This window comes from Diospyros lotus, chromosome 14 (genome assembly GCF_014633365.1).
Source record: "Diospyros lotus cultivar Yz01 chromosome 14, ASM1463336v1, whole genome shotgun sequence".
Lineage (NCBI taxonomy): Eukaryota > Viridiplantae > Streptophyta > Magnoliopsida > Ericales > Ebenaceae > Diospyros > Diospyros lotus.
Window position 1 is genome coordinate 32,382,429 of NC_068351.1, and position 27,676 is coordinate 32,410,104.

At 37.7% G+C, this 27,676-nt stretch overlaps 1 protein-coding gene across 1 annotated transcript; it reads left to right on the top strand.

The window, feature by feature from the left end:
- Positions 1–706: 706 nt before the first annotated feature.
- Positions 707–27,629, top strand: LOC127790320 (uncharacterized). Its single transcript, XM_052319769.1, has 12 exons — positions 707–1,217; positions 11,354–11,482; positions 13,550–13,642; positions 13,783–13,862; positions 18,163–18,276; positions 22,506–22,579; positions 23,263–23,339; positions 25,948–26,031; positions 26,113–26,205; positions 26,308–26,415; positions 26,510–26,584; positions 26,854–27,629. The coding sequence occupies exons 1-12, from the start codon at positions 933–935 to the stop codon at positions 27,322–27,324; spliced, it is 1,683 nt and encodes a 560-aa protein (XP_052175729.1). The 5' UTR covers positions 707–932; the 3' UTR covers positions 27,325–27,629.
- The last annotated feature ends 47 nt before the right edge of the window (positions 27,630–27,676 follow it).

Genomic DNA, 27,676 nt, shown 5'->3' on the forward strand with positions numbered 1-27,676 from the left:
TGAACACAATAATAAATTTATGTAGTAAAAATATCGTTGTCTACCCGCACAAATTTTATAAGAAAGAGAACGATCAAGTGATACAGAGAAGTTCTCAGGCAAAAACTCTGATGGTTAAGTTGACACTTAAAGAGTTGGAGACTGTATTGAAATTAGTATAAAAAATATATTTATTCTGAAATAAGGATTTATTTATTTATAGAGGAGTATAAAATATTTTTAAATTTCTTATAATTATATTTTTTTAAAATAATATTTATTTTAATATTTCGAGATCCATTAGAATTATAATTTTTATAAATAACGTTTATTTTGACATTTTGAGATCTATTAGAATTAAGATATTTATAAATAATATTTATTTTTTTTAAAAAATTCTTAAAGAGATTTTTGAATATCAAAATTATCTTATTTGTACGACGTTCGAAACTAGATTAAGATAAAATTACATCTTTTTATTCTAAAAAATTATTTTAAACATTTAAATTATTTTAATCTTTTAATAAACTTTTACTTATAACACAACATTTAATCCTTTCCACCGATCGATATTTAATGGTTTTTATTATGGAAAGATTAACGTTGGTTCAAAATTAAAATAAAATAAAAAATAAAAATTGTAGTTTAATATTAAGACCAAATAAAAATTGATTTTTTTTTAGTTAAATAGGTTTTTATGTCATTTCACCATTTGCGGTCGCATTCCTCTGCAAAGCCGTAGCCCTCTTTCTCTACTGTTTGTCTAAAACCCTAAACCCGGCTGGACACAGAGGAGGGATTGATTGATTTGTCAAATTTAAGTTCTGCTTGCATGGTCGTGGAGCAGTCAGATTGTCCAATTTCTAACCGGAAAACGGGAAGTTATTCCGGCGAAAAGAGCCGCGGAAGACAGCAAAAGCCAAGTGAAGAGCTCCGTGGAAACCTAGTTAGGGATGTCGGTAGCAGAAGAGAAAGAAGAGGTTTTTGGAACTGACGGGGTTGAAGTTGACGAGGAGGAGGAAGAGCTTTCGTGGTCGTCGGACTCTGAAATCGGAGACGCTTTGGACTACTTGGATTCCAAGGAAGACAATGAAGCTGTTGAAGGCGGTTTTGCTCTGCAGGCCAGGCGGCCCAATGCTCATGGGGGTCTCCATTCACGCCCCAATTCTTCTTCGCTCCAACCTCTATCGAATCGCAACCAGAAGTTCTCCAACCGCATCAGAGCTTCACCCTTGGAGGTACAAAATACTCTCTCTCTCTCTCTCTCTCTCACACACACACACACACACACACACACACACACACACCCGCCCACCCCGACACTCAGAGAGACAGACAGACATACGGGTTTATTCATGTATCTTCTGACTTCTCCGTAACCATTGGATTTTTCGCTGTGATTGGAACTAGGATTTTGGAGGGAAAGAAAGGCAAGGAAAAACCTAGGAAACGGATGAATTAATGGAAGCTAAATCTATTGGATTATTATTATTATTATTATTATTATTATTATTATTTGGTTAGGTCAGAACAGAGAATCAAATTAAGATATGTTCAGCAAAAAAAGAAAAAGAACGAATATGTTTGTTGACACATGGAATTTTGTTATTATTTGGTTAGGTCAGAACAGAGAATCAAATTAACATATGTTCAGCAAAAAAAGAAAAAAGAACTGAATATGTTTGTTGACACATGGAATTTTGTTTGAAGGACTATGGTATTACTTTTCGGAAACTAAGTAGGTGACTCCATGATTATCTTTTTGATTTTCAACTAGGACTTAGTATTTGCACTCAGTCATGCTTACAATTTCTGATAGCAATGCATATTGAAGAAGATAAATATTATGCAATAGTTTATAATGGAGAATGCTCATTTGTCCCAAAGAACTGATCCTGTGAATCTGTCAGAGATTTTATAGATGTGACCAACGATTCAGTGAAGGACATTTTCAAGACTATAATTATTAAGATAAAACATTACAGAATCCCCTATATTGATTTTAGAATATACAGACTGAATGAGATGCAAATCAAGTTTTAAAAAACTGCAAGTATAAAAAATGCTATCTTCCTAGAAGATCAGTTATAAGATGTGCCCATTTTTTCTTTTTTCCACAATGACCATTAGTAAGAAAAGCAATGGTTGGTACGTAGGATTATTTCAATTGTACATTTAATCAATCACAAATCACCTCTTCTATGCAACTTCTTTGACATCCATACAGATAGATATGAGAAAATTAAGTTGTCTCCAAATAGTGCCATTCAACATTCAACATTCACCACATGAACAACTCTAAGGCCAGCTGGATGGCATGTGCCAGCCTTATAAGGTGGCATGAGGCTTCGACACCCAAGAATCTCCAACTCTAACATAGAGCTTGAGTCATTGTGTCAGTCTACATAGTGACTCCTAGAGCCAACTTGCACATTGCTATCCCCTTTGAATCAAGTATTTCCTCACCACCTCAGATGAGGGTTTAGGTAAGAACCCTAGGCCAAGGGTAAGCTAGGGAGAGAATCTTCGTTGGATATCTCTATTTAACTAGCCTCTCAAGATGGGATCATACATTGGCTCCATAGTTGTCAAAGGCATGTTTGAGGCACACCTAGGCACAAGACTTAGTTGAGGGCGCCTTGCTTCATGAGGCGCAAAGCTCACGCCTCTTGCTCCTATGTAATTTTATTTTATTTTTGGTGGACTTGTAAAATCTAACCAGTAATAACCAGAAAAAATTAAAGAAATTTGAGAAAACATTAAAACAGCCCATTATTCAGTTAATAGTGTTGGTTATTTGTTATTTATGATTTTATAAATTTGTATTTATCTTTTTATGGGTATATGTTGAACATAATGTTGTGTAGGCTCCAAGCATTCTTGCTTCTCAGTGTGCCTTGAGCCTTTGATGATTTTGATAGGATCATGGACCATACCATGATGGCCACATTCTCAACACTATCACGATGATGAAAAGCAAACATTCTCTTAATTAACCTTCCAACGTGATAGACCTTCTCTTGGGAGGTCTTCTCATCTCCTTAACCTCTATTCATATATGCCTGGCTGGTGAGCTAGGAAGGACAGGTTTTAGATTTCTCCCGTGCATGCTACCAACTTTGTTCCTTCTTGGTCACTTTACTTACTCCCGTACACCCTTCTCCTGATCTTTATCTTAAGTCTTAACCTTGCAAACTTGACATTACCACTTTAGCTAGTTTTTGGGTTCCCACGAGATGTACATGCTTATATACATACATATTATGTACCCTTTAACCATATATATATATATTTGTGCCTACACATATGATTAAAGTAAACTTTCATGCGTGAAATTGAATTGAGCGTAATTGCTAACTCTCTGTTTGGAATGAGTGAACTTTGAAATTGAAATTCATTTGTAGTGAATTCTACATAAAATTTATTTGTAATGGAATTCTTATATTTGGAATGACACAACTTAAAATATGGAATTCAATTGAATTTCGTAAACTTATGTTTAAAATAAATCCAAAATTGAAGTTTCATTGGCTCTTATTTCCTAAAATACCCTTTATATAATAATGTTGTTAAAGTATATCAAAAAAAGATAAAAAACGTATATATGTATTTTTATATTATGTAATGTATACGTATATATTAAATTTCAAAATTAATCATGGAATTAGGAATTAACTAAATATATTATATTCAATAATTTAAATAAAACTAAATATAAATAAAATAAAAAGCTAGAATAAAATTATACTCAAAAGGGCTTGGGTTGCAATTTGGCAGTGGTGTTGGAGTGGCAAGGGTTGGCGATAGCGATGGAAATAGAAACGGAGATGGGTGGCAGAGATGGTTGGAGAGGGAGGGGGGGTATTTTAGTCCACATACAATTTTTTTTTTTTTTTTTCAATTCTGTCATAACCCCAAGGATTCTCAAGGATTGATTAGTAAATATTTCAGCAGTAGCCTACTTGCAATGCACAATAATTGTAATTCTCTTTCCTTTTTTTGTTATAGGACTTTGTCCTTAGCTATAGGTAGTTAGGCTATTTGTTGTATTGCACATGGGTGCATGTGGGAAGGCTGTAAGGCTATATATAAGCCATAGCTGAGGATGGGCAAGATTATGCTTGAATTGATTGAATGAAATTCACAATTTTCTCTTTAGATTTCTCTCAAATCTCCCTATCGTTTCTCTCTACTACTATCCCTTATTTCTCTCTAAATTCTTTCCCATTTTTGTCCAATTTCCCTCTCCCATCATTTTGTTCTTGATCTTACTTCAATCAGATCATTTTGATTGCCAATCCAACCTTAGGTACATGACAAATTGGTATTAGAGCATCGTTCCTTGGCTGTGAATCCATTGATTTTAGTAGTGAATTGAGGCAGATACAACGATTTGGCGAAGAGAGTCGATTAGTTCGCAGTGTGAAATTCCAGCGATACGAACGAACTATTGAGGAGCTTCAACAGAACTGATTGGCCAACAAAAACGATCTGATTCCTAAGGAACCAAGGACAGATCGTCACCAAGCGAGGTGTTCCTCGGAACTGATTGAGACGACTTTGAAGGACGGTAACGGAGCCAAATGAAGAAGGTGTGGGGCTTGACAACCACATATCATTTCAACTTGCAGACAACATGAAGTGAGTGATTAGATCTGGAGGTTGCCAATTGCTTGGCGAGGTGGTGCTAGAGGTGATGTCCTAGCAGCAACTTTGACTGCTGATTCAACAGAAGCTATCAATTGACGTGTGAAGGTGAAGCAGATCCAGTAGTAGAATTCGGAACGGGCGAGCATCTCCTAGATTGAATTTCGAAAGAGAGCTGGAGGTTGACATCGGCTGCAACTTTTGGTAAGTATTGCTCGAAGTGGAAGGGCGAAACAGATTCGGCGGTTTGGAAGCCAATTCACAAATTACAACAGACAACGATTCTCAATTCCAGAGAATTCCGTAGGTTGCATCACAATTGCTCAAGGAAGGCGAGTAGCCTAGGCGATTCCAATGCTGAAATTCCAACGATTTGGCGAAATTCCAGCAAGTTAGTGAAGAGGATATAGAGTGATCGCTGAACCAACAAGTGCGATCGTCTACAATTAGTTCAACGGATCGGAGGTCTAGGTGATAATCAGAGTGTGCAAACGAGAAGACGAGGCAAAGGCAACTCCTAGAGTAGAACCTTAGCCTTCGGTTTCTTCTACTGGTGCAATTCTGATTATTTTGGTGAATTGGGCGTTCGAGGCATAGAAGCAACTAGGAGATCCCTAGTTGAATCTTAGAATTGATTTTGACGCATGGTTCTTGATTGTCGGAAATTGAAGGCGATTACGAAAACCCAGGAGCAGTAGACGATCGACATCAATTCTTTGACTACGATGATCTCGGTTCTGAAGGTGACCACTGTAGCGATTGATTTTCACTTCTAATGGTGATCTAGGGGACTCTAGAAGCCCGATCAAGTCATTGTAACTGTGCGACTTCTTCCACTCCTACAATAGACTTGACCTTGAAGTGGAACAACAGTTGTAATTTGCCACTTATTGGATCAATTTCAGAGGTGACTGGGTGAGGCAATTATTGAAGGGAAGTGTGGGATTTAGGATGGACAGAGCTCTGGGTTCTTGGCCTGTGGCTTGTCTTGCTTGTGAGATTTCTGCCATGACAGGCAAAGCACGCATGAGACCATGGGAGCCTCAATTGCAGTAAAAGAATGCTGCGTTTTCAGTGGGATGTCCTGCTCATGAGGCCATGGGAAGCAGTGCACACATGAAACGAGTGGAGCCTAACTTGTAGCAGAAGAATGATACATTTTCAGTTGGAGGCAGACATCATGAGGAGTTGGGCTAGAAGCTTCAAGCATGGGAAAAGAAGTTTGATAATAAGTTCACCCAATTGGATAAGGAAACAAGTAGAGTGATACACAAATCGAGCGTGGAAATAGGCTGTGCGCTACGAGAGCAGTTGCAGGTGTTTGCAAGGATGTTGACTAAGAGATATAACGTCAGTTTTCCTGCTTAATTCTTCGATAAACTGAGAAGTAATGTTGCAGATGACCGCTCCCGAAATTCTAACCAGAAGATGATTGATTCAGGCAATCAATCATCAGGATAGAGTTACTGTAATAGAGGACTCTTGGATGAGAAACGTGTTGGGAGTGAGCTTCTGAAATATTCCAGTGAACAAAAAGAAGATGTTGTTGGACTATTGACAGGGGATCTGAAAATTTTGACAGAAAAAGTAGTTAAGGTTGTTTTGTAGCCAGGGGGAGAGCTAATACATTTGGATGTGCCTAATGAGAATTGGTAGGAAAAAAACGAAGGGTAATTGAAGGGATTGATAGAGGAAGCAAAGTCCTTTACATTACCGCGGGTGTCTAGCCCAATATATGGAGAGTCGACTAATGTGGGGGATGTGGTTTTGGAAAAAACTGAGGATTCTTTGGCTCAGGTTAAACTAGGCAGCAATGAGAAGGTGAAAACAACACTAGCTGGAGGATATCTTACCACCAACATAAAAGACTCTAACACTGAACAATATGATGGTGTTACTGTCATTTCAGAAGGTGCAAGCCAAATTGCAGAGGGTGTGAACTCGTTTTCAGTGCTTTTGGTAACAGAGGTAACTAAAGCAGGGGTTTTAGGAGAGCAAGACACACTTGCTGAAAAGAGAGATGCTGATTTCTCTTTCATCCAAGGGAAATCTTCTACGAGCTATAACCCTGATAGCAGTTCTCTCCACCAGCAGCAAATTCAAAGTTGTGAGGAATGTTGGAAGCTGATTGTAGTTGGAGAAAAGCTAAGGGAGATAGTGGAAGAAGTCAAAGGTTTTGGCGACGAGAACAAAACTCTCACTGCTGTGTTGGTTCTTCCTCCAACTAGCAAATCCGAATGCTTGTCTATTGCATTGAAGGATGAGTAGATGGCTGGAGAACTAGTTGGTCAATCTTCTGGGTTCAAAATAGCCAACATCGAAGATGATGAGAAGAGGGTAACATATGTGGTAACTGGTTGGATGTGTGAGTTTTAGAATGATCATCATTTGGAGGCGGTAGGGTTGCAGGTTTCAATTGCTACCTATGGCAAGGAGCGGCTAAATTCATTAAAGGCACTTGATTTGGACATATTGACAGGTTTTGGCACCATACTAGATCCTCAGACTGTGAGTACCGGTAATCTTGATTGGGTAGCTATTGCAAACCCAAGGGGAATGGTCTATTACATCTTGGAGGTAAATGCAGCCTTGATTGCCATTGTACGAACTGTGGTGCTAACTTGTGGTTTTGTTCCAGTTGATGAGAACATAAGGGCAAAGAGGAATAGGCCTAGATGGAGAAAGAGAGCAAGAGGATTGAACCAGATCGAGAGAGCTGGTATTGGATGAAGAATCAGCGATGCAATCGTTGTAAGTTATTGGGGACAAAAACTCTCTCAAGGAGGGGGGAATCGTCATAACCTCAAGGATTCTCGAGGATTGATTAGTAAATATTTTAGTAGTAGCCTACTTGCATTGCACAATAATTGTAATTCTCTTTCCTTTTTCTATTATAGGACTTTGTCCTTAGCTAGTTAGGCTATTTGTTGTATTGCATATGGGCGTATGTGGGAAGGCTGTTAAGCTATATATAAGCCACAGTTGAGGATGGGCAAGATTATGCTTCAATTGATTGAATGAAATTCTCAATTCTCTCTCTAGATTTCTCTCAAATCTCCATCTTGTTTCTCTCTACTATTCTCCCTCGTTTCTCTCTAAATTCTTCCCCATTTCTATTCAATTTCCCTCTCCTATCATTCTATTCTTGATCTTACTTCAATCGGATCCTTCCGATTGCCAATCCAACCCTAGGCTAAACCTTAGGTACATGACACATTCCAAAGATAAAAAATTAGAATTAGAAATGAATCCAAACATGGGGTAAAGGTTTAGTGATCTTAGATCAATAGATGTCAACTAATAGTTGATTGAATTGGGGTTTGCCTAACATATCTAAAGCATTAGAGACAAGACAAATGACACAAGCTTAAATAACTGCAAAGCTTGAGTTTCCTTGGGCAAGGGAAGCAAGTTATTGTGAGAATTTTGTTATTGATATGTTGATTTTCTGTATTTGATAACAGAAGTAGTCCATAACAAAAATAAGGTGTAATAATTGAAATTTAAAAGTTTTACTTAAAGTAGTAACTGACTTTCTAAGAATTCTTTTTCTGAAATTCAAACTTTGTTGCTTCTAAAATGGTCTTTAGTGACTTATAATTTTTGGCAGAGTGTAATTGTCACATGGCCAAGGGTAGCTATGTAATTGTGTCTCTATATTCTGTTAGGATATTTTTTCTTTTGTCTTTTCCCTTTTTTGTCTTGTAGTATAGGTGGTTACAATGCCTTGTCCTGTAGTTAAGGTGGTTGTAGCTGTGAGGCTATATATTAAGCCTTAACTGTAGGATGGAAGCACGATGCGTAATGAATTGAACAATTTTCTCCTAATATTTCAGTGTCTCTCTCTCGGTTATTTTCTCTCCCTTATTCTCATCTTCTTGCTGTTGTTCCTCTCCCCACATCTGATCTCTCCCCCAAATTCTCCTCTTAAACTTCCCAATTCCCTTTCATACCCTAGCTCAACCCTAAGGGTGTGACAATTGGTATCAGAGCAGCTAGGTGATTCTTGACCAATCAGTTCAGACATTCCAGTGAGCAGCAGATTCCGAGCAATTAGAATTCTAGGCAGTATAGGACAGAAGTGTACATCGATTAGGATTAGTGAGTTGGAGATCACCTGGGCAAAGATGATCGACTACCTTTGTCGACTTTTTCAGCAAGTTGGTAGCAGGTGAACCTAGTGATGATAGAAGGGACACAAATGAAATAGTTGGAGTCACAGTTGGATGCGATGGAGCTCGGCATTCGACAGAACCAGGAGTAGATCAAAGAGAGATTAGAAATTGTTGTGTCATTTGTATTAGATTAGATTAGATGTAAACAATATCGTTGTATTGCTGTATGCATTTTTCTGTTGAAGAGATAGAATTAATCTCACTTCTAGAAGGTATGTTTCTAGAAGGGGCAACTGACCAATTTAGCTAGTTTTAGTCAGTTGGGTAGATAGTTAATTCTTGTAACTCACGCCCCTATATCTTATAAATAGGGATCGTGGGATAGGGATAGAGATCAGCTTAGTGCGTCTATTTTCGGGAAGGTTAGATTCTGGTTTCTGTCTTGTATTTGGGATTGAGTGCGAGAGGTAGAGAGTGGCTGGGGATAGCTTGTATTCTCTAGAATCCTGTTAGCTTTCAGAGCATATGGGCAAGGTAGGGTTCAGGTTCTCGTTGTAATCATCCTATAGTTGTTTCAAGATAGTGGAAAAGAGGCACCAAGCAGTCTGGATGTAGGTCTTGTTCTTAAGACCAAACTAGGATAAATTCTGTGTGTTCTTGCTATTTTGTTTTCTTATTTCTTGTGGTGTTTCTATCGCTTGTGTTATCTGGTGTATGAGTGGATAAGGAGAGCTATTTGAGTTGAGAAAATTGGTGGAGTGCTGTTATTTACTCTAACAGAAACAATAGAGCTTGGCCTCTGGTAGACCTAAGAAGAATTGAGTTGAGGTTGAGTGGAAATGATGGCAATGGAGAGAAACTTGAGAGAAGATTTCTCCCATCTCTAGGAGGAATTTTTTGGGTTCAGGTAGTAGCTAAGCACAGTCTTGACCCTGTTCTCTAGGCTTCCGAATGCGAGCTTGCTAGCAAATTTTTTGCCGAGGACCAACCCAGCTCCAATACTCGTAGGGGGCCGATTCAGACGTCACACTCCAGACCAAGCGGTGGTAGAGGAGCCACCCGAGTTGAGGATGGAAATGGCGAGGGGTGTTGAGGCCCATCAAAATCCGATTCCTATGCCAAGACTCGACATCCTAATGTTCAAAGGAGACAACTCGAGATGGTGGGTTCCCAGGTGTGAACAATTTTTTTATCAATACCGGATGGCGGAAGAGCAGAAGGTAAACGTAGTGGTGACATACCTTAACAACACTGGCGATATATGGTTTCAAGGGTGGAGCTGGGGAAGAACAATCCTAAGCTGGTTGGAGTTTGTAGAAGGATTGTGTGGGGGGTTTGGAGAAAGGAAGATGGTGGACATTATAGAAGAATTTAACAAAATGAAACAAGAAGGATTGGTGGACAAGGGTGGAGCTGGGGAAGAACAATCCTAAGCTGGTTGGAGTTTGTAGAAGGATTGTGTGGGGGGTTTGGAGAAAGGAAGATGGTGGACATTATAGAAGAATTTAACAAAATGAAACAAGAAGGATTGGTGGACGAGTATCTTGTGAGGTTTGAAGAACTTAAGGCGTTGATTGATGTCGCTCACCCCATGCTGGATGAAGCTTGCTTCGTATCCAGTTTCATCAATGGGTTAAATGTGGAGTTACAACTAGTAGTCAAGATGATGCTGCCCACTACTGTCAATTAGGCTACAGAGAAGGCCAAGCTACAAGAGATGGCACTAGAGGCTATTTTTGAAAAGCACAGAGCTGTAACAGAAGGGTATCCTCAGAGCGGTTAGGTGGTGGGAGAAAATGCTTGGAAGGCAGCCTCAAATTGGACTTAGGGAAAAGAGCATCCCAGTGCAGCCAAATCTCCTATTATGGAGTCCAGGAGAAGACTCGGATTATGCTTTAAATGCGGGGACAAATTCAGTTTGGGCCACCAATGTAGAAGACAGTTGCTGCATATGGAAGGTTTAGTGGAAGACAACGAAGCAGGAGATCTAGCCGGGATTGGATAAAGGAACAATGGATCGACTGTAATAAGTTTCTTGGGGACAAGAAACATTTCAAGGGGGGGCAATTGTCACATGGCCAAGGGTAGCTATGTGATTGTGTCCCTATATTTTGTTAGGATATTTTTTCTTTTGCCTTTTCCCTTTTTTGTCTTGCAGCATAGGTGGTTACAATGCCTTGTCTTGTAGCTAAGGTGGTTGCCACTGTGAGGCTATATATTAAGCCTCAGCTGTAGGAAGGAAGCATGATGCATAATGAATTGAATATTTCTCTCCTAATATTTCTGTCTCTCTCTTGGTTATCTTCTCTCCCTTATTCTCATCTTCTTGCTGCTGTACCTCTCCCCACGTCTGATCTCTCCCCCAAATTCTCCTCTTAAACTTTCCAATTCCCTTTCATACCCCAGCTCAACCCTAAGGGTGTGACGGTAATTCCCTTGAATTTCACCAAAGACATTATCTCCCCCCCCCAAACCCCTCTCTGCGGGAAGCAATAATGAGATTGGAAGGACCTTGAGAAGCTGTAGTACCATTTGTCTTTGTTATCACTTAATAACTTGGCTTCATTGTATTTTGGAATTACATGTTTTCTTATTGAGTTGCTTATTTATAGGAGTGGGAAGGAAGGCACAGTGTCAACATGTCAAATTCTGTGACGACTGCGATTCGTGAAAGTGTTCGAGAGATGGCCATCGGCAAAACTAAAATTACAGATAAAGCAGATCGTGCAACTGTTGAGCAGGTTTGAAACACTTGTTGCCATTTACAACATGTTATAGTAATTATACTGCAACTTGTTTCTTTGTAACAACAATGTGTATGCTGTATCATGATCTCAGTATCCTTTTTCTTTAATTATAATTTATTTCATCTTCCTTGCATCTGTTTTGTGAGATGCACCTACTGGCAATTAAGGGAAGATTTTTTAATTTTGATAGGTTATTGTTATTCGCTGATAACACACAAATAGATACTTTAGGGAGTAATATGTAGAGATTTACCATTAGATCAGTGATCTAGTATTTTTACATGGGATTTTATTGAACGGGAAAAAGTGCTTTCATTTACTTGTTCCATGTACACAATAAATAAATTCCACTGACTGCTTTTCCCCAAGTGCAACAGTTGTTGGAAAGATATTTTCTGCAGCTTTATGGCTCTTGTCTTGCCCCATAGTTTATTTCTTCTCATTGTATGACAAAACAATATATTTTGACATCATTGATTCACTTCATTTTGTAGCTCCATTGCCACTTACTGATACTTTCAAGTTCTACAATTATCAAGAGCTGTATTACAATCCAAGACTATATTGTGGGTTATGTTTGACAATAAGTACTCTCATAAACCTTGATATGCAAGAGGGTTTTCCACTTATGAAAGGAAAACAAAAAAAAGATCATCATCAATAATGGAGTTCTAGAGTTCTCTAATTCGCACATCTCAAACTGTTAACTTTAGGACTCTCAGATTATACCCTTAGGCGAGAAAAACCCTCTCATAAGCCCTCTCCAACACTCATGAATGCAATGGAAATATAAGAACAGGAAAAATAAATAACAGAAACAGAAATTAACAGAATTTAAAAAGAACAAACACACCGCACAAGAAGACCAAGAATTATACTGGTTCAGGCCAATATTTGGCCCTACATCCAGTTGCCCTAGGCACACAACAATCCACTAGAAACCAGCAAATCAAATGCAGTACACAGTCCCAACAATCCCTCTTTCCAGCGCTCCCAAGTACAACCTTCACCAAGAGATTACACAAGATCGCTCCAAGATCAACTCTCACAATCTCTCTCTCTTTTTCTCTGCACTCAAGCGCTCAAGGGATTGCCAATGATCAGAATGAATTGGATGCCTGAGACTGGTGCCTTTCTCCTCTATTTATAGAGGTTTGGGGTGCCGGCTATGAGGGTTTATTTTAAACCTATACAAAAGTCTAAAATGCCCCTTATAATGTACATAAGAAAAAAAAATCCTACACTACTTAGTCTCTCAGGCGAACTCCTTCACGGGACTGCATACATCCTTTCTTCTAGATCCAATTTGACTCTATGCAAAACTCTAACACAAACACTCATTTTTCGTGCTATAAACCCTCTTTGGTTGGAAGGCAAAGTTGGGCTAGAAAGACAGTAAATGACCAAGGATAATTCTCTGCAGAAACTGTAATATAACTCTTATTTCACGGCCGAAGTACATACATTTAGGAAAAATATAATAGTAGAAAAAGAGCAGACCAGAAATAAAGGAGCAAGATGAATCATTTAGTAAAGATATATTCATACAGAAAGTGTATACAAGAAATAAAAGAGGAAAATGAGTTGTTCACATATGATATAAAAGGTTGATTGGTCCAACTATGTTATAAGTTCTTACAGAATATCATTACCATTTTATTATACTTGCATACTTATAAGACAAATTCACTATTTCCCAATCTGTTTTATATTCTAATCTCTTTCAATTCTGAAAAATTCTATTAAATTGAAATGTGTTTACTGTTTATTCTTACAGTTTTTATGCGTAATTTACTCGCACTTCTTCAACCTGCAGTGGATAGCTGACATTTCTTATTAAATGGAGTTTTTTTTTTTTTCATGCTATGCCGTTACTGTGCATGTGTGCAAGCAGATATCTGACTTCACATGTCCATGCTTATATATTACAACAAATTTTTCCTAAGCTGCATGTACTTAGTTTAACCTTTCTGTTTGCTTTTAATGAACGTCAAATCTATGGTGGTACTTAAGTCATAATTAAGGACCTTATATAATTGCGGAATTTTGTTGGTTTTTCAGGCAATTGATCCCAGAACTCGCATGGTCCTATTCAAAATGCTAAATCGAGGAATATTTCGGGATATAAATGGATGTATTTCAACAGGGAAAGAAGTATGTAATGCAGTGCTATTCTCTAGCTGTTTTTTTGTGTGCTTGTGTTGATCACCTCATGAAATTAAAAATGCTTTCACATTTTCCATGGCTAATACCAATGTTGCAAATGACCTCTTATTTTATTTTTAATTCAACAGGCAAATGTATACCATGCTACAAAGTCTGATGGTCTGGAATTGGCAATCAAAGTGTACAAAACTTCTGTTCTCGTATTTAAGTATGTTCACTGACCCTTTAAGTTGTTGCAATGATGGGATGGTGCCTTAATAGTTGTAGAACATAGTTTGAAAATTTTGAGGTTGGCTTTGAATGCATTACTTCTCAAGAATTATGTTGATTTCAAAATCAATAGGTTTTCATTCCTTTTAAACATCCAACTTATCGCCAGTTGTGTTGAATGGCTGGATAAATGGCACTTTGTGATGATGTTCCCTTTCATTGTACATATTATTTGCCCTTTATTTTATTTGAATATATTCTGTGCAAACTATTGAAGCGAAGTATAGTTGGTGCTGAGATTTGAGTGACATCTTTGAGGTGGATACTGTTAAGCTTGAGGTGATCTTACAATCGCGGGGGGGTTGGAAAATAGGTCCACTACTAGTGTTAATCTCAGTGCTAGGGTGGCCATTTGGCCTGATGAGCCTCAAATTACATGGTTAGGCAATGAATCACATACTAAGAGTTGTAAAATTATCCATAAATGGTCTTATTCATCAAGGTTGCAAACCAATAAATCTACCACAAATCATGTAGTGGCAGAACCATCTCGAGGGCTAAAATAACTTATAGTCTGTACATTTATCTAAGAATGAATAAACTTGTCTCCAATATAAAATACGGAAAAATTGTTTAACTAACAAATCAAAGTAAATGTACTTATGAAGTTCAAGGAAAATAAGGATCTAATCCTCTGTACATGCATCTCCATAACTTGCTCATTTGTAGGGAACTCTTTGGTAGCCAAGCACTTGTACAATGGCTCTATCAGATGCTGCATAAATCTCTGGACCCTTTCCTCTCTGTGGACACCAACTCTAGGATAGGGGGAAAGTCTGGTGAAACGGGTGCCTATTCCTTTTGTAGTCATGTTAAGGGTTTGCCTGAGCTCCTCAAACTCTCAAGTTCTCTCCTCTCTAATTGTCTCTGACACATACTTCTATAGAAACAAGGAACATAACTCCTTCTATCCAAGCTCTGGTGTAGTAGGCTGTCTCATCCACAAAACGGACTTCTACCATGAATCTACATCACCCTTTGTTTGATATCAGATGATGCACCATCCAGATCCCACTGCAAGCCAAGGCCGCCTTTAATTTTTGCATCTTGTTGAGAAACTGCGTTGCATCACTCTTAATTCCTGTGAATGTAGGAGGTCACTGATTCATGAACTCAACAAGTGTTATCTGCAATCCTATAGTCTTGTCATCCTGGGGTTCTCGTCATCAACATCACCTTGCTCCTCAGTGATTCCCCCAGCATCACTTCTAGTACCACCACCAGCATGGCCTCTGGGACCACCCCAGCTCTTGCCTTAGGTGTCGATTGTTGTCGAGTCAAAAAGGTGGAGACATTTGTCAAGGCATCCAATATAAGCTGATGTGTATTTAGTGGCCCCCCTCCCCCCAACCCAAAAAAAAAAAAAAAAAAAAAAAAAACACACGCGCACACACCACACCACACACAATCAATACGAGTCATACCACCATGACCACCATCGTGGTTGGATCTATGACGTGCCATGGTTCACATCACAATCGAAAGCCTGCTAAAAGTTGTTACATGGGGCTTATGTGACAGTACGAGGGAGATATGAATTGGCCTTATGAGTCATGAGTTAAAATTACAAAATGAGCTAAATCTAGGCTCTGATACCACTTAACTAATTTATTTTTGTTATATTTAGATTCAGAATTATTACATCCCCTTGTATGGGGGTATTTCTCTCTTGTTGGCCTAACTCCTTGCCCTAAATGGGGTAAGCCTATGCGACCAATGATAGTGTAGCTATAGAACATATGCATACTGCATACTTCTACAAGTCAGAATGGTACTTGAATAAATTTGGTTGGACGATTGGGCATCCTGAGATGGCAATGCAAAGATCCTGGGGATTCAATCACTATCTAACCCCTTCTATTGGGTAGATCCTGTTTGAAATCCAATAGCCTGTTGTAATGGACGAGTTGATTAAGGGCAATCAAGAACATGGTGGTTTTTATGGCCGCACCTAAAACATCCTCTTGTAAGTCAGCAACAAACTCCTCTATGCCACTTACCACAAGTGTCACATTGAGGTATCTCTTGATACTGTTGCTGACAAGATTGCTAATCTCTCTCAAGGAAAAGGTAGGGCAAAAGGTTCATCTGCTAAGGCCTGATTGGTGGACATCCCTTTACCTTTCTTCCATGAAGGTGTTAAAGAACTCCCTTCAGAGCCTAGGTTTAGCTTATTCTGTAACCTGAACTTAAGGACTCACTAGGCCATGCATATGTCTCCCTTGTAATGTCACACAAGTCCTGCGGAGCAACTTTTAAAGCATTTCTCCATATCTCGAACTTAGGATTTACTCCTTTTGTTTCATCCACCAATACAATGTCATATGCAAATAGCAGTGTTGTTAAAGGCCCAAGGCGCACTAAGACGCAAAGGGTCTTGGAGCCTGAGGCGCAAGGCGAGGGGCGCGCCTGGCAGGTGCAAGATGCATGCTGACTAAGAAGAAAGAAAAATATACTTCTTAATTGAATAATAAGTCATAAAATAGATCCTAATCACTTATCAACATTTATGTTACCAAAAAATTCAAGAATTCAACATATATTAAATAAATCACAACATAAACATACTTCATGACATACCTATGAATTTCAACAAATTAAATCCCACCATATTTCGACAAATCAGAAAAAGGAATTGACATTTAAACACTACAAATAAAAAACAAAATTAGTATTTGACATATATAATTAAAGGACAACAAAATAGTACTAAAAATGTCATTAAACTTAAGCAAAACCCACCAAAAAATATTAGTTTTAAGACTTTAAGTCAACAGTCAACTTAAAAGAAAAAGTTAAATGATCAACCTTAAACCATTAATAGGTCCTAAATGGCTAAATTTTAATTAGGATTAACTAGATATACATAATAAACTAGAAATCATCCTCATCATCAAGATCAAATGTATTCATATTTTCATCATCAGAAGTATCATCTCCAATATCTTCTTCTACATCATCTCCCTCTCCCTCTCCATCTTCTTCTTCCTCGTCAAGATCCATTGGAGCATTTGAAGTTGATGCCCTTGTCCCCCTCCCCCTTGTCAAATTTGAAGTTGAAGTCGCTTTTGATCTAGTTGAGTGATTAGCTTCTTCAACACGAGATCCCATAGCAACATCAGCCCATGTCAAATCATGATCTTCATGTACCAGCTCATCATCTGACTCTCCAAATTTATCAATTGCCCCAAGCAACCACTCATTACTTTCATCAACTTCATCTAAAGAAATTGGATAAATTGATTTACGCAAACTGAAGCGACGTCTCAAAGCTTTATTATACCTGACAAATATCAAATCATTGAGACGTTGCTCCAATCGATTTCTCTTTTTGTTATGAAGCTGTCATAATTAAATTAGAATCAATAAGTTAAAGAAATAAGAAATCATACACCTTTAGTGGTGAATATTAAGAATAAGATAAAACATTCTTACATGCTCAAAGACACTCCAATTTCTTTCACAACCTGAAGAGCTACAAGTGAGGCTACATATCTTGATGGCAAACTTTTGCAAATTAGGGGTTGCAATACCAAATTGAGACCACCATTCAACTAGGAAAAAATATACCATAATCAGTAATTGAAAATTGCTAGTTGTAGACTAATGATTAGACTTACTTAGATTATTAATTAAAAAACCATATTACTTGGTGCCAATTGATTCCTTCCTCTTATGCATATTTGTTTTCCAAATAACCCTTCAGCATTTTTATACAAGCTTAACTCTTTAGAAATTTTGTCTTACACCTCTGCAGTGGGAACCAACCTCTCTATGGTTTGATACAACCCATCAATAATCTCTTGATCTTCTCCAATGCTTGCATTTGAATAAAAAAATTCTGGATTCAAGTAATATTCAGTTGCATGTAGAGGACGATGCAATTGAATATTCCACCTCCCATCAATGATTTCAAATATTTGCTTGTATTTCCTTTCATCATCAAAAGATTTTGCAATGGCTTCTTTTGCCCTATCTATAGCCTCATAAATATAAGGCATAGCAGGCTTATCCTCATTGTCTACCACTCTAAGCACCTTGACAAGTGGCCCTGACACCTTGAGAGCATAAAGAACATTTTTCCAAGAAATCTCAGAACCAGGCAAACCAGCTGCATCCTTATTGTTTTAATCATCTCATCTCATTCCACTTTAGATGGCAAGTTCTATTATCGAAATAATGCATGCTTATCCTATGGCTTATTTACATGGTTTATTTTGTTATTCTAATCACATCAGGGATCGAGACCGGTATGTGCAAGGTGATTATCGTTTCAGATATGGCTACTGCAGGCACAATCCCAGGAAGATGGTTAAGACATGGGCTGAGAAAGAAATGAGGAATCTTATGAGGTATGTGTGTGGATGTATATGCTTACAAGATTGCCTTGAACAATGACCACTCAGTGAAAAGGACAAAAAATTAGGAATTAGTATTACTTATTTTATGCTTTCTTTTCCCTATTTTATGGAATCCTAAGGGTAGAATTGTAGCGATTAGTTGCCTAGATATATAGAGTTTTGGTTGTATTGCAGTTAGTCTTGATTATTGAATTGATTTTAATTTATTGATTGGGTTTTTGTTTATTATTGTTTCTTGTTTGTGGTTCTGCATCACTCAGGTGAAATATGGATAGGTTTTGAATTCAATTTCATATTTTGATTGATATCAATGAACACCCTCTTATCATTTTCTAACTCCTTGAACTTTAACCTTGTTGATTTTGAATATTGTTATCCTAATGTAGATTATACTAAATCTTGGAAGATTTTGTGATTTCTATTGGATTCTTGAGGCATAATTGTTCTGGATGCTATTTTCCTTTTAGTGTAAGTTAGAAGCATTGAATTTGTTCTCCTCTTTTCCTTTATTCACTACTTGCCTATTCTCACTCGAAACATTTTCTTTTATTAACTTTCTGTTTCTTTGGGTACTTACTTGCAAATGCTTTCAACTTGTGGGTATTGTTCTTAACTATTCTTTATGATGATAAAAAAAAAAAAAAAGGAGGCCTGGATTGGGGTTGGGGGAGGGGGGAAGCTCTCTTAAAGGCTGAGTCTCATGTTAATAGTTGCCTGGGGAGTGAGAAATGTTAGTAATGTCACATTGACATGGTAGGCATGAAATGCTTTTCTATGAAGTAGTCTATTACAATCTTCCATATGAGAGTAGTAGAGGCTGATTCACTCTTGCAAATGCTGGTTATTATATACTGATGCTAGCTGTTTCTTGCTGACCATCAATTGATTACTTATGCTAACTATTTGGAAACTCTATTGTAACCCACTCAACCAAGGGAGTGTGGTGATTGGCTTATTCTACTTTCAATAGCTAAGAAGCACAAATAATTCATTTCGGGTTTTGTACCATGTATACTCGTCATATATGAGTTCCTGCCAAACACAAAATGCCTATAGGCGATGCCATATGGTTTGTTTTAGTTATTATTGTTATTGTTTTAGGACATGCTGGGGACAAGATTGCCATGAGCATATTTGAGGTCAAGTGGGTTCTGATAGAGTTTTTAGAACTTTCTTTTTGGAATAACATTAAATTTTGAGTAAAGAATACAAAACACAAAATTGAATTAAATTACTGCTTTGCTAAAATAAAAACTCTATTTTTTCTTTTCTTTTATTGAATGATAATTTGTATGTTATGGATTTAGTGGTATTTTTATGGTTGATTAGTGGTTTTTTTTCAATATTCTACTATAGTTAAATCATTCGAGATCTCTATATTGGATCAGTGGTAATCTTTTAATATCTTAGTGCTATTTGGTTATTTTGTGCATAAACATTATTAATAAGAAAATATAAAAGTATTTTTTTAGCCGTATCCGTGTCCTTTTTCTTTTAGGTTGTTGTATTCTATGCCCATTTCTTTGGCAGTAAATGGTTGTTTAAACATCTATTCCTTTTTCTTTTTCTGGTTATTGTGGTTTCAACTTCTGTTTGTTTGTTCTTCATAAGTTAGTTGTCGTGTCAAGTTAATTTTGAGGTAGGTTTGAATTGTAAAGGTGCCTGCAAATTTTCTTGATGGAATCCTTCTTGTAGTAGTTGCAATAAAGTATTTTCTAGATGGATAAGAGGAATGTCGGACCTTGATGCTTTGGCCTGATCTTGTTACAATAAGCCATGAGGAGCTTTCATTCAGTTTATAGTGTGTCGAGAAATTGTCTTAATGCTTTTTTTTTTTTAATGTGCAAAACAACTTACAATGTACCTAAAGTATAATTATTTATAGGTTTGCAAATTGCCTTACTTGAGGCTTCACAAAATAATTAGAACAGGGACAGTAACATTAGGCTTTCATGATCTCCCAAAGAAACTTCTTACTAGTTCAAAGTTTTACAACAAAACATCTATAAGCATGTTTATATACATGAAAACAAAAAATATACAACCAACATGCTCGCCATGCGACATCAAATTCCAAGTCTTCAGTTTGTACTGCTTGCTGCATCACCTGAAACCATATGAATAATTATGCTCAACAAGAAATATATGCATATGCTACATGCAACATGCTCATATCTCAATGAATGCAAGACAAGACATTCTTCAAATACTGTGGCTAGCCCATGGCTCAAAATGGTAGCCTCAATCAATGGCTTCCAAGGGATACTACCTCCTATGGACTGCGCTCTCACATGATTGTAGGTGCAAACATACAATTGCCATAACATTTATGTATGCAAGTAAATCATGCAAAATAACAACATATGGCGCCATGTGATGTGTAGCATGCAACCACAAACACGGAATTCTTACCTTAAATCAGGTTTTTGGCTAACTGGGGATGGCAATGGGTGCCCCACTTGATGGGTACCTGCCAAAACCCTCCTTTCATTGGGGGGGGGTTGTTACACTGCACTTCGCCACTTCAGTTTATGGCATGTTCTGGTGTGCCAAATTGGAATGCCTGCAAAATGCATTTTGGTGCACTTTTTTTGGGGGTTGAGTTTTGTTTCTTGATTTCTAATATGTCTTTCTTTATTTCCTCCTTAATTTTAGGCTTATCCATATACTTCCATGAAAGAAATTTTATTTTTCATTATAATAACTTAATATAATAAGTTTTATATTTGAAGCTGTTCCTCCAAATAATTTTTATGTTTCTCCTACTATAACTAAATTTAAAGGCACGGAGTTTTTTGGGCATTTAAAGAAAAATCTACCCAAAGAGATTGGTCCATAATGACCAAAATGTATTAGGGGGAGGGTAAAATCATACCTCCTTGGAACTGCCTCTCCCTTTCCTTTTCTGTTTTGTCAGGCCATTGTTCTCCCTTTTTCTTCTCTTTCCCCCCCCCCCCCATTCCCCTTTTCTCTTTTCCCCACACCCTTTTCTCTTCTCATACTGACATCTCTTTCCCCTTTATTTGTGAATGATGATACTGTGACAAGTTGTTGCAGAGAAACCTGGTAACTGCGCTCTAAATAGCCATTTTTGGCAATCCAGTTTGTGACCCAGAGCGACCTGGGTCATTTTTGATCTGCCAGTTGGGATGTTTGATCCAATTTGCAGTTCCATGGGTGGTACCTTGACCCTGGCGTCCATGATCATTGCCACACCACCATTTAGGTGATGCAGTAGGTGGTATGGACTGAAGACTTGGATTTTGGTGTTGCATGGGGATCATGTTGGCTGCATCTTAGTTGCCTTTATTTATAGAAACATGTATATAGCTGTGTTGATGGAAAACTGTTCTAGGTTTTGAATTAGTCAAAGGTTTTTTTGACATTGTGAAAGCTTAATGTTACTTCCCTAGTTGTAATTATTTTGTGAAACCTCTAGTAAAGGCAATTTGCAACCTAGAAATAATTATTTACTTGAGGTACATGGTAAATTCTTGTACATAAAAATAAGGACTAATTTTCGACACACCTTGAAGTGAATGAGAGTTCCCTTGTGGCTTCTAGTAGAAGAGCCACAGGGCCTGGCTAAGGGTCAGGGTCCTACAGACATGTAGCTCATCAGCTGCTTGTAGGCCGCCAATTTGAGACAAGCCTTGAAACTTGTAGTTTTGTCCTTTCCACTATGTTGGTGGTAGATGAATCAACCTATTTCCATCAAGCAATGAAACATATAGATTGATAAGGTTTTCAGCTAGTAGGCTTGTTTTTGTAAGTGATTGATTTATTAATGTATTCTAATCTTGTACTTTGAACTGTTGATATGCATATATATACTAGAGGAGTGACCCGTGCTACGCATATGTAAAAAGTAAAAAAATAAATGAAAGTTCATTCGGTGGCGTTTAACAGTTACAGTTTTTTCTTTTTTTAGGCAAAGTTTTAAACAAAATGAGCCTTGGTGTAGTGGTAAAGTTGTTTGAGAAATCAATTATTATTTAGAGGTCATGAGTTTAAATCTTGTTACGTAATTAATTTTTGTTTTTTAAGCAAGATACATAAAGAGTATTTTAGGGAAACACTTCATCGACAGGGCTTCATAACCCCAAAACATGGTGTTTGCTTATACAATAATAATATAGATATAGATATATAATTGAAACTGCAAATATTTTTATCATGGTGTGATTTCTTATTACTGGTATGGTTGCAATGAACTGCAGGCTAAAGACAGCAGGAATTAGGTGCCCTACTCCACTTCTTTTGAGGCTTCATGTTTTGGTCATGGAGTTCATAGGTATTGTGTATTTATTATTATTTAAAATATTGGGTATACATTGTCGGGCTTGGGTAAACTTTTGTCCAATAAAAGAGTTTTAAATCTTTTGGCAGCATTGGCCAGTGTCCTCGTTTAACCTGTGGATCACACTATAGGACACTTAATCCCTAGTTTTGTCCTATCAGTGATTTACGATATTAGATGCCTATTATTAACTACCTATGATGACAAGATTGTATGCATGAGGCCTGGTCTGGAATAGATTGCTTCCACCAAGGTTATATGCAGGATGCTTACTCTGGGATCAAAACATCCTTACCTTCATTATGGACATGAGAGCAGATGAAATAAGAATGGTTAGTTCAGAGAAGAGGTCTTCCTATACCCTATGCTTCACTCAACAGAAGCATGCCGTGCTCCTGAAATTTGGAAATTGGAGCACGTTATTTTTGTTCCTGTTTTTCTGTCTATTTGGATCATGGATGTTTCTTCATGCAATGGCTTGGTCACTTTAAAATGCTGAGGGTATATGCTTTTTTCATATCATATCATCCTAAATATTTGGTCTATGTTCCGCCTAGTGTGATAGATAATTGGTCTTTGCTACCACCACTGAGGAGTGTTTATTACATGTGCTTTTGGATTTGTAGTTTGCTTTCAACTTTCAATTGTTGACATTTCTTGTAATCTTTCTGTAATAGGTAGGTCTGGTTGGGCAGCACCTCGTCTTAAAGATGCAGCTTTATCTTTGGACAAGCTACGAGAAGGTTATGTGGAGGTCTGTCCCGTTTTATTTCTGAATTTAATATTTAGCTAATCATAGCATCAGACTAATCAGATGCTTATATTGACTTACTTTTTCTGTCTGCGGATACGGACTGAGATCTGTATGGATTTTGGATAGCCAAACCATCTTAGATAGATGTTTCTTATTCACAACCGTTGCCAGCTTTTATAGATGAGTCCTTTTACTTTTATCAATTTTTTTTCTAGATTGTTCATGATTATAGATGTATATGTCCAAATGAAGTAAAGCAAGTATTGAAAAAGATGAAGAGTAGTAAGGCAGTTGAATTTGATTATAGGCAGATCGAAATATGAAAATGCTTGTGATAGGGCATTTTTTTTAACAAAATTATTTAATATGATCCTTAAATAAAAAAGGATGCTAAATAAGTGAAGGAAGAGAAGTTTAATGCCTATTTACAAAAATAAAGGAGATGCTCAAAGTTGTAGAAATTATAGCTGAATCAGCCGAGGTGTAGGAAAACTGATTTGATTTCATGATTGGTAGGTTAACAGTGGAAGCTATATATTTGCAGGGGTGCTTAGGTCTAGACACAAAAAACAGATTTACATATAGCTATAGATCTATAAAAAGCTTATGAAACAGTTTCAATGAAGTCTTATGGAGGATTTTAGAGAAGAAAGGAGCCTGAATTGCTTGCATACAGGATAAGACATCTATCATGGAGCAGGACCATGTGCCAGAACATTTGGAGGAGATACTAAGACTTCTCCAATTACAATCGATTTACCTCAAGGATCTGTATTAAGCCCTTATTTATTTGCCTTAGTAATGAATGTTCTCGCTAAACATATCCAGGCAAAGGCGTTGTTATGTGTGTACCATTTTCAGAGGATATTATTGTGTTGGTGGATGAGATGAAAGAAGATATGAATACTAGGCTTGAGATATGAAGGAACACTTCAGAATTTAGCAGTGTGTTTGGGAACCTAAAAGATTAGAATTGGAATTCAACTCCAGTGGTTTAATGAATTCTTGTGTTTGGAATAAAATATTGTTAAGAATTGGATTTCCATTTACCCTCAAACTCTAGAATTAGAATTTTGATCCCCTCCTTTCTTCTAAAAACAGAGCATTACAATACCCTGAACCCACAAAGGGCAGATGCCCCGAGATTTCTCTTAGGTAGAGGAACAAGCCATTACAATTCTTAAAAAACATACAGAGCTAAAATAAGACAATCACTAAGAAGCTAATGGGCTAAGACAAATGTGCAGATAAACCCAAGCCCAAACATAAGACCCAAAAAGGCCTCTACCCTTAAAACACCACAAGAAAACCCTAGGAAACCCAAAAGCCTTCTGCAGTCGCTGTCGTCTAGCTCTCTCTTCCACTGCAACACCTCCGCCGGCTCCACTCTAGTGCTGTTGGTTGCCATCCAGAGATTCCCCATTCTTTGACGCTGTCCTTCAGCAGCACCAGAACTGCACAAGAAACTGACTGCTTTGTCGAACTGGGATCTGGGTGCCACAGCACCATTGGTTACAGCATTGGACAACTTTGAAGGAAAGTGAGTACCGAGTAAGAGTTTAGTCTGGGTGGTAATCTATGCTAACCTTATCAAAAGGTATAACCAAATTTCAGTCTGCCCAATTATTTGTCCCTTACCATTAAGCCATAATCTCATTTTATTTTTGGGCCCTATGTTTGAAATGGTCCAGACTTCGCTTCTTTCACTTGATGATAAGCTAATGTTCCTTATGGCTGTTGTCTACGGCACACTAACTGACCAGACAACCCATCACAATATGCAGAACATTTTAAAACATAAAATCATAGGAAGCCACTTAGAAGGAATTAGTTTTCAATAGTAGATACTAAAAAACTGTTTTAACATATTGTTGGAATGTGCTTTAACCCATTCATAATTCCTAATCATCAGGATTTCTAACTTATGCTGAAGATGAAAACCGTCATTATTATGCTCAAGACAAATTTGAAGATAGTTGTGAGAGTTGCCCTTTTAGCCTTCAGAAGGAGAAGTGAGGGGTGAGGGAGGGGAGGCTTTTCCTTTTTCTTTTTGGCCTTGATTGGGCCCAATATTAAAAGAGAAAAGACGAGGAACTAAAACTAATATATATATATATATATATAGAGAGAGAGAGAGAGAGAGAGAGAGAGAGAGAGAGAGACCACGAGTTTTGCTATCCTAGAACTGGTTTATGGACTCCTATCATTTAAGTCTAGCCTTTGAGGATGCATGTGGAGGAGGATTTCTGATAAAAACTCTTGGTTGGGAAAGAAATACTTTTGCATTTTCTTGAGTTCATGAAGGAAAGTATTTGTACAAATACAGTAGATCCCTATACATTTAGCCACGATCTATTTAGTCCTTTGCTGGACACATTTATTAAGTGCAGGCATGGCAAATTAAGTAGATCTGGACCCGTTTATCTCTTTTGGCATATGTTAAGATTTAATGCACATTTCCTTTACATTCCCGTTTCTTACTTAAAATTGGTATGCTCAACGATTATGGAGGCATTTATTCTAGTGCCATCTCAGGATTCTGAAATAGGGTAGCATTATTATCTTTTTCCACTTGATGGTTAATAATAACCCTTGTTATGTTCACTAGATGATACTGGCCATGCGGACATTATACCAGAAGTGCAAGCTTGTTCATGGAGACCTAAGCGAATATAACGTACTTTATTTTGAGGTGAGCCTCTATAGATGCTTGAACCAGTGGGGTTGATATCCAACTGTAGACAACACTGAGTGTGTTCCTGTTATTCTGAAGGGTCACTTGCATATCATTGATGTTTCCCAAGCAGTTGATCTTGACCATCCTCATGCTCTTGACTTTCTCCGAGAAGACTGTGTCCATATTTCCGTGAGTTGTTCTAAGCTGGATTCATGTTTAAGATCTTGCATCAAGCGATGAGGATGTGTTTTTGTAATTGTGTAGTTCAATTGACCATGTCATGGTATGCAGGATTTCTTTAAAAAACACGGTGTTGGTGTCATGACGATTCGAGAATTATTTGATTTCATAGTTGATCCTTCTATTACAGATGAAACCATAGACAGTTACCTAGAGGAGGTATTCTCTTTTCCTAAACTGCTTTTATGTTGAAGGGATCACTGCACTAAGCCGTATAATACTCTACTTTTGTTATTTCTAAATGTAATTGCAGGTTCAACAAAAAATTTTGGCCAGAGGAGATGTGATTTCGCACGAGGATGAAATTGCAGACTCTGTTTTTGTGCAGGTAAACCGGCATCGCCATATTATGCTCTAATCTCAACATATGTACTTTTTTCCAAAACGATTTTCTTCTCAAGAATTTAAGTTGGGTTGTCATAAAAAGAGGTCTGTCTTTGCCACCAATTGGGCAACATGGACTTTGTTTCAAGTCTTCTCTGATCCTGCTTTGATATATTTCACGCATTTAAGAACATTAGGCTTTCTTCCGTCATTACTGAACTGAATTAGATGCTCACAATTCGGTTTCCTCCCGTTTATTGGGATCGTCGCTAGTCCTTCATTCCCAAGACACTGGATCATGTGAAAAATGTTGAGGAGGATATAGATCGGATTACAAGTGGCAAGGATACGGGAGATCTATACTATCAAACTATTACCGGACTCAAACAGGCTCTCTCTATGGCTCAATCTTCTCCACCGGGAAAGCAGCAGCAGCAGCAGCTCCATGAGGAGGGGACCCTAAAACAAGAATCTGCTGTAGATATTGCCAGACATTCAAACTCGCCTGACAGCGAAACAGAATCTGGAACAGATGATGATGGCGACGACGATTATTCGAGCGAGTCAAGTGGGCACAGATCCGCACCAGAAAATGAGTCACAGCCACCTCTCGATAAGAAAGCTGCTAGGAAAGAGAACAAGAAGAAAGTCAAGGAAGAGAAGAGGGAGGCCCGGAAGACCAAAGTACCCAAGGCAGTGAAGAAGAAGAAGAAGAAGTTGGCGAAAGCCAAGAAGTACAGGTAGCCGCCAGATTGGAGACACAAAGATTGATCTTTATGGCCTATGCTATGCAACAATTATGGTAGAATTATTAATGGAGCCTGACAATCTCTTGTAATGGAGAGGCAACAGTTTTGACTGTGAGAAGAAGCTCATTCTTTTTCTTTCGTTCTTTTGTATTTATTAATTTTATGTCCGGAAAGTGAAAATTATATTGCAGCATATCTTTTTGATGTTTTTTTTTTGGGTCCTAAAGTATCCTCTCAATAATTTCTTCTTATGTTTTGTCCAAAACTTTTATGGCGGCTAATGAAAGCCAAATTCAGCCACCCAGGTCCCACTCCCTCTCTTCTTCTTTAGTTCTTTGTTCATTTGG

Coding starts and splice junctions, on each gene's coding strand:
- LOC127790320 (XM_052319769.1), top strand. CDS start 933: ATGTCGGTAGCAGAAGAGAAAGAAGAGGTTTTTGGAACTGACGGGGTT. Junction 13,863..18,162: donor ACTTCTGTTCTCGTATTTAA/GTATGTTCACTG, acceptor TAATCACATCAG/GGATCGAGACCGGTATGTGC. Junction 26,032..26,112: donor ATAACGTACTTTATTTTGAG/GTGAGCCTCTAT, acceptor GTTATTCTGAAG/GGTCACTTGCATATCATTGA.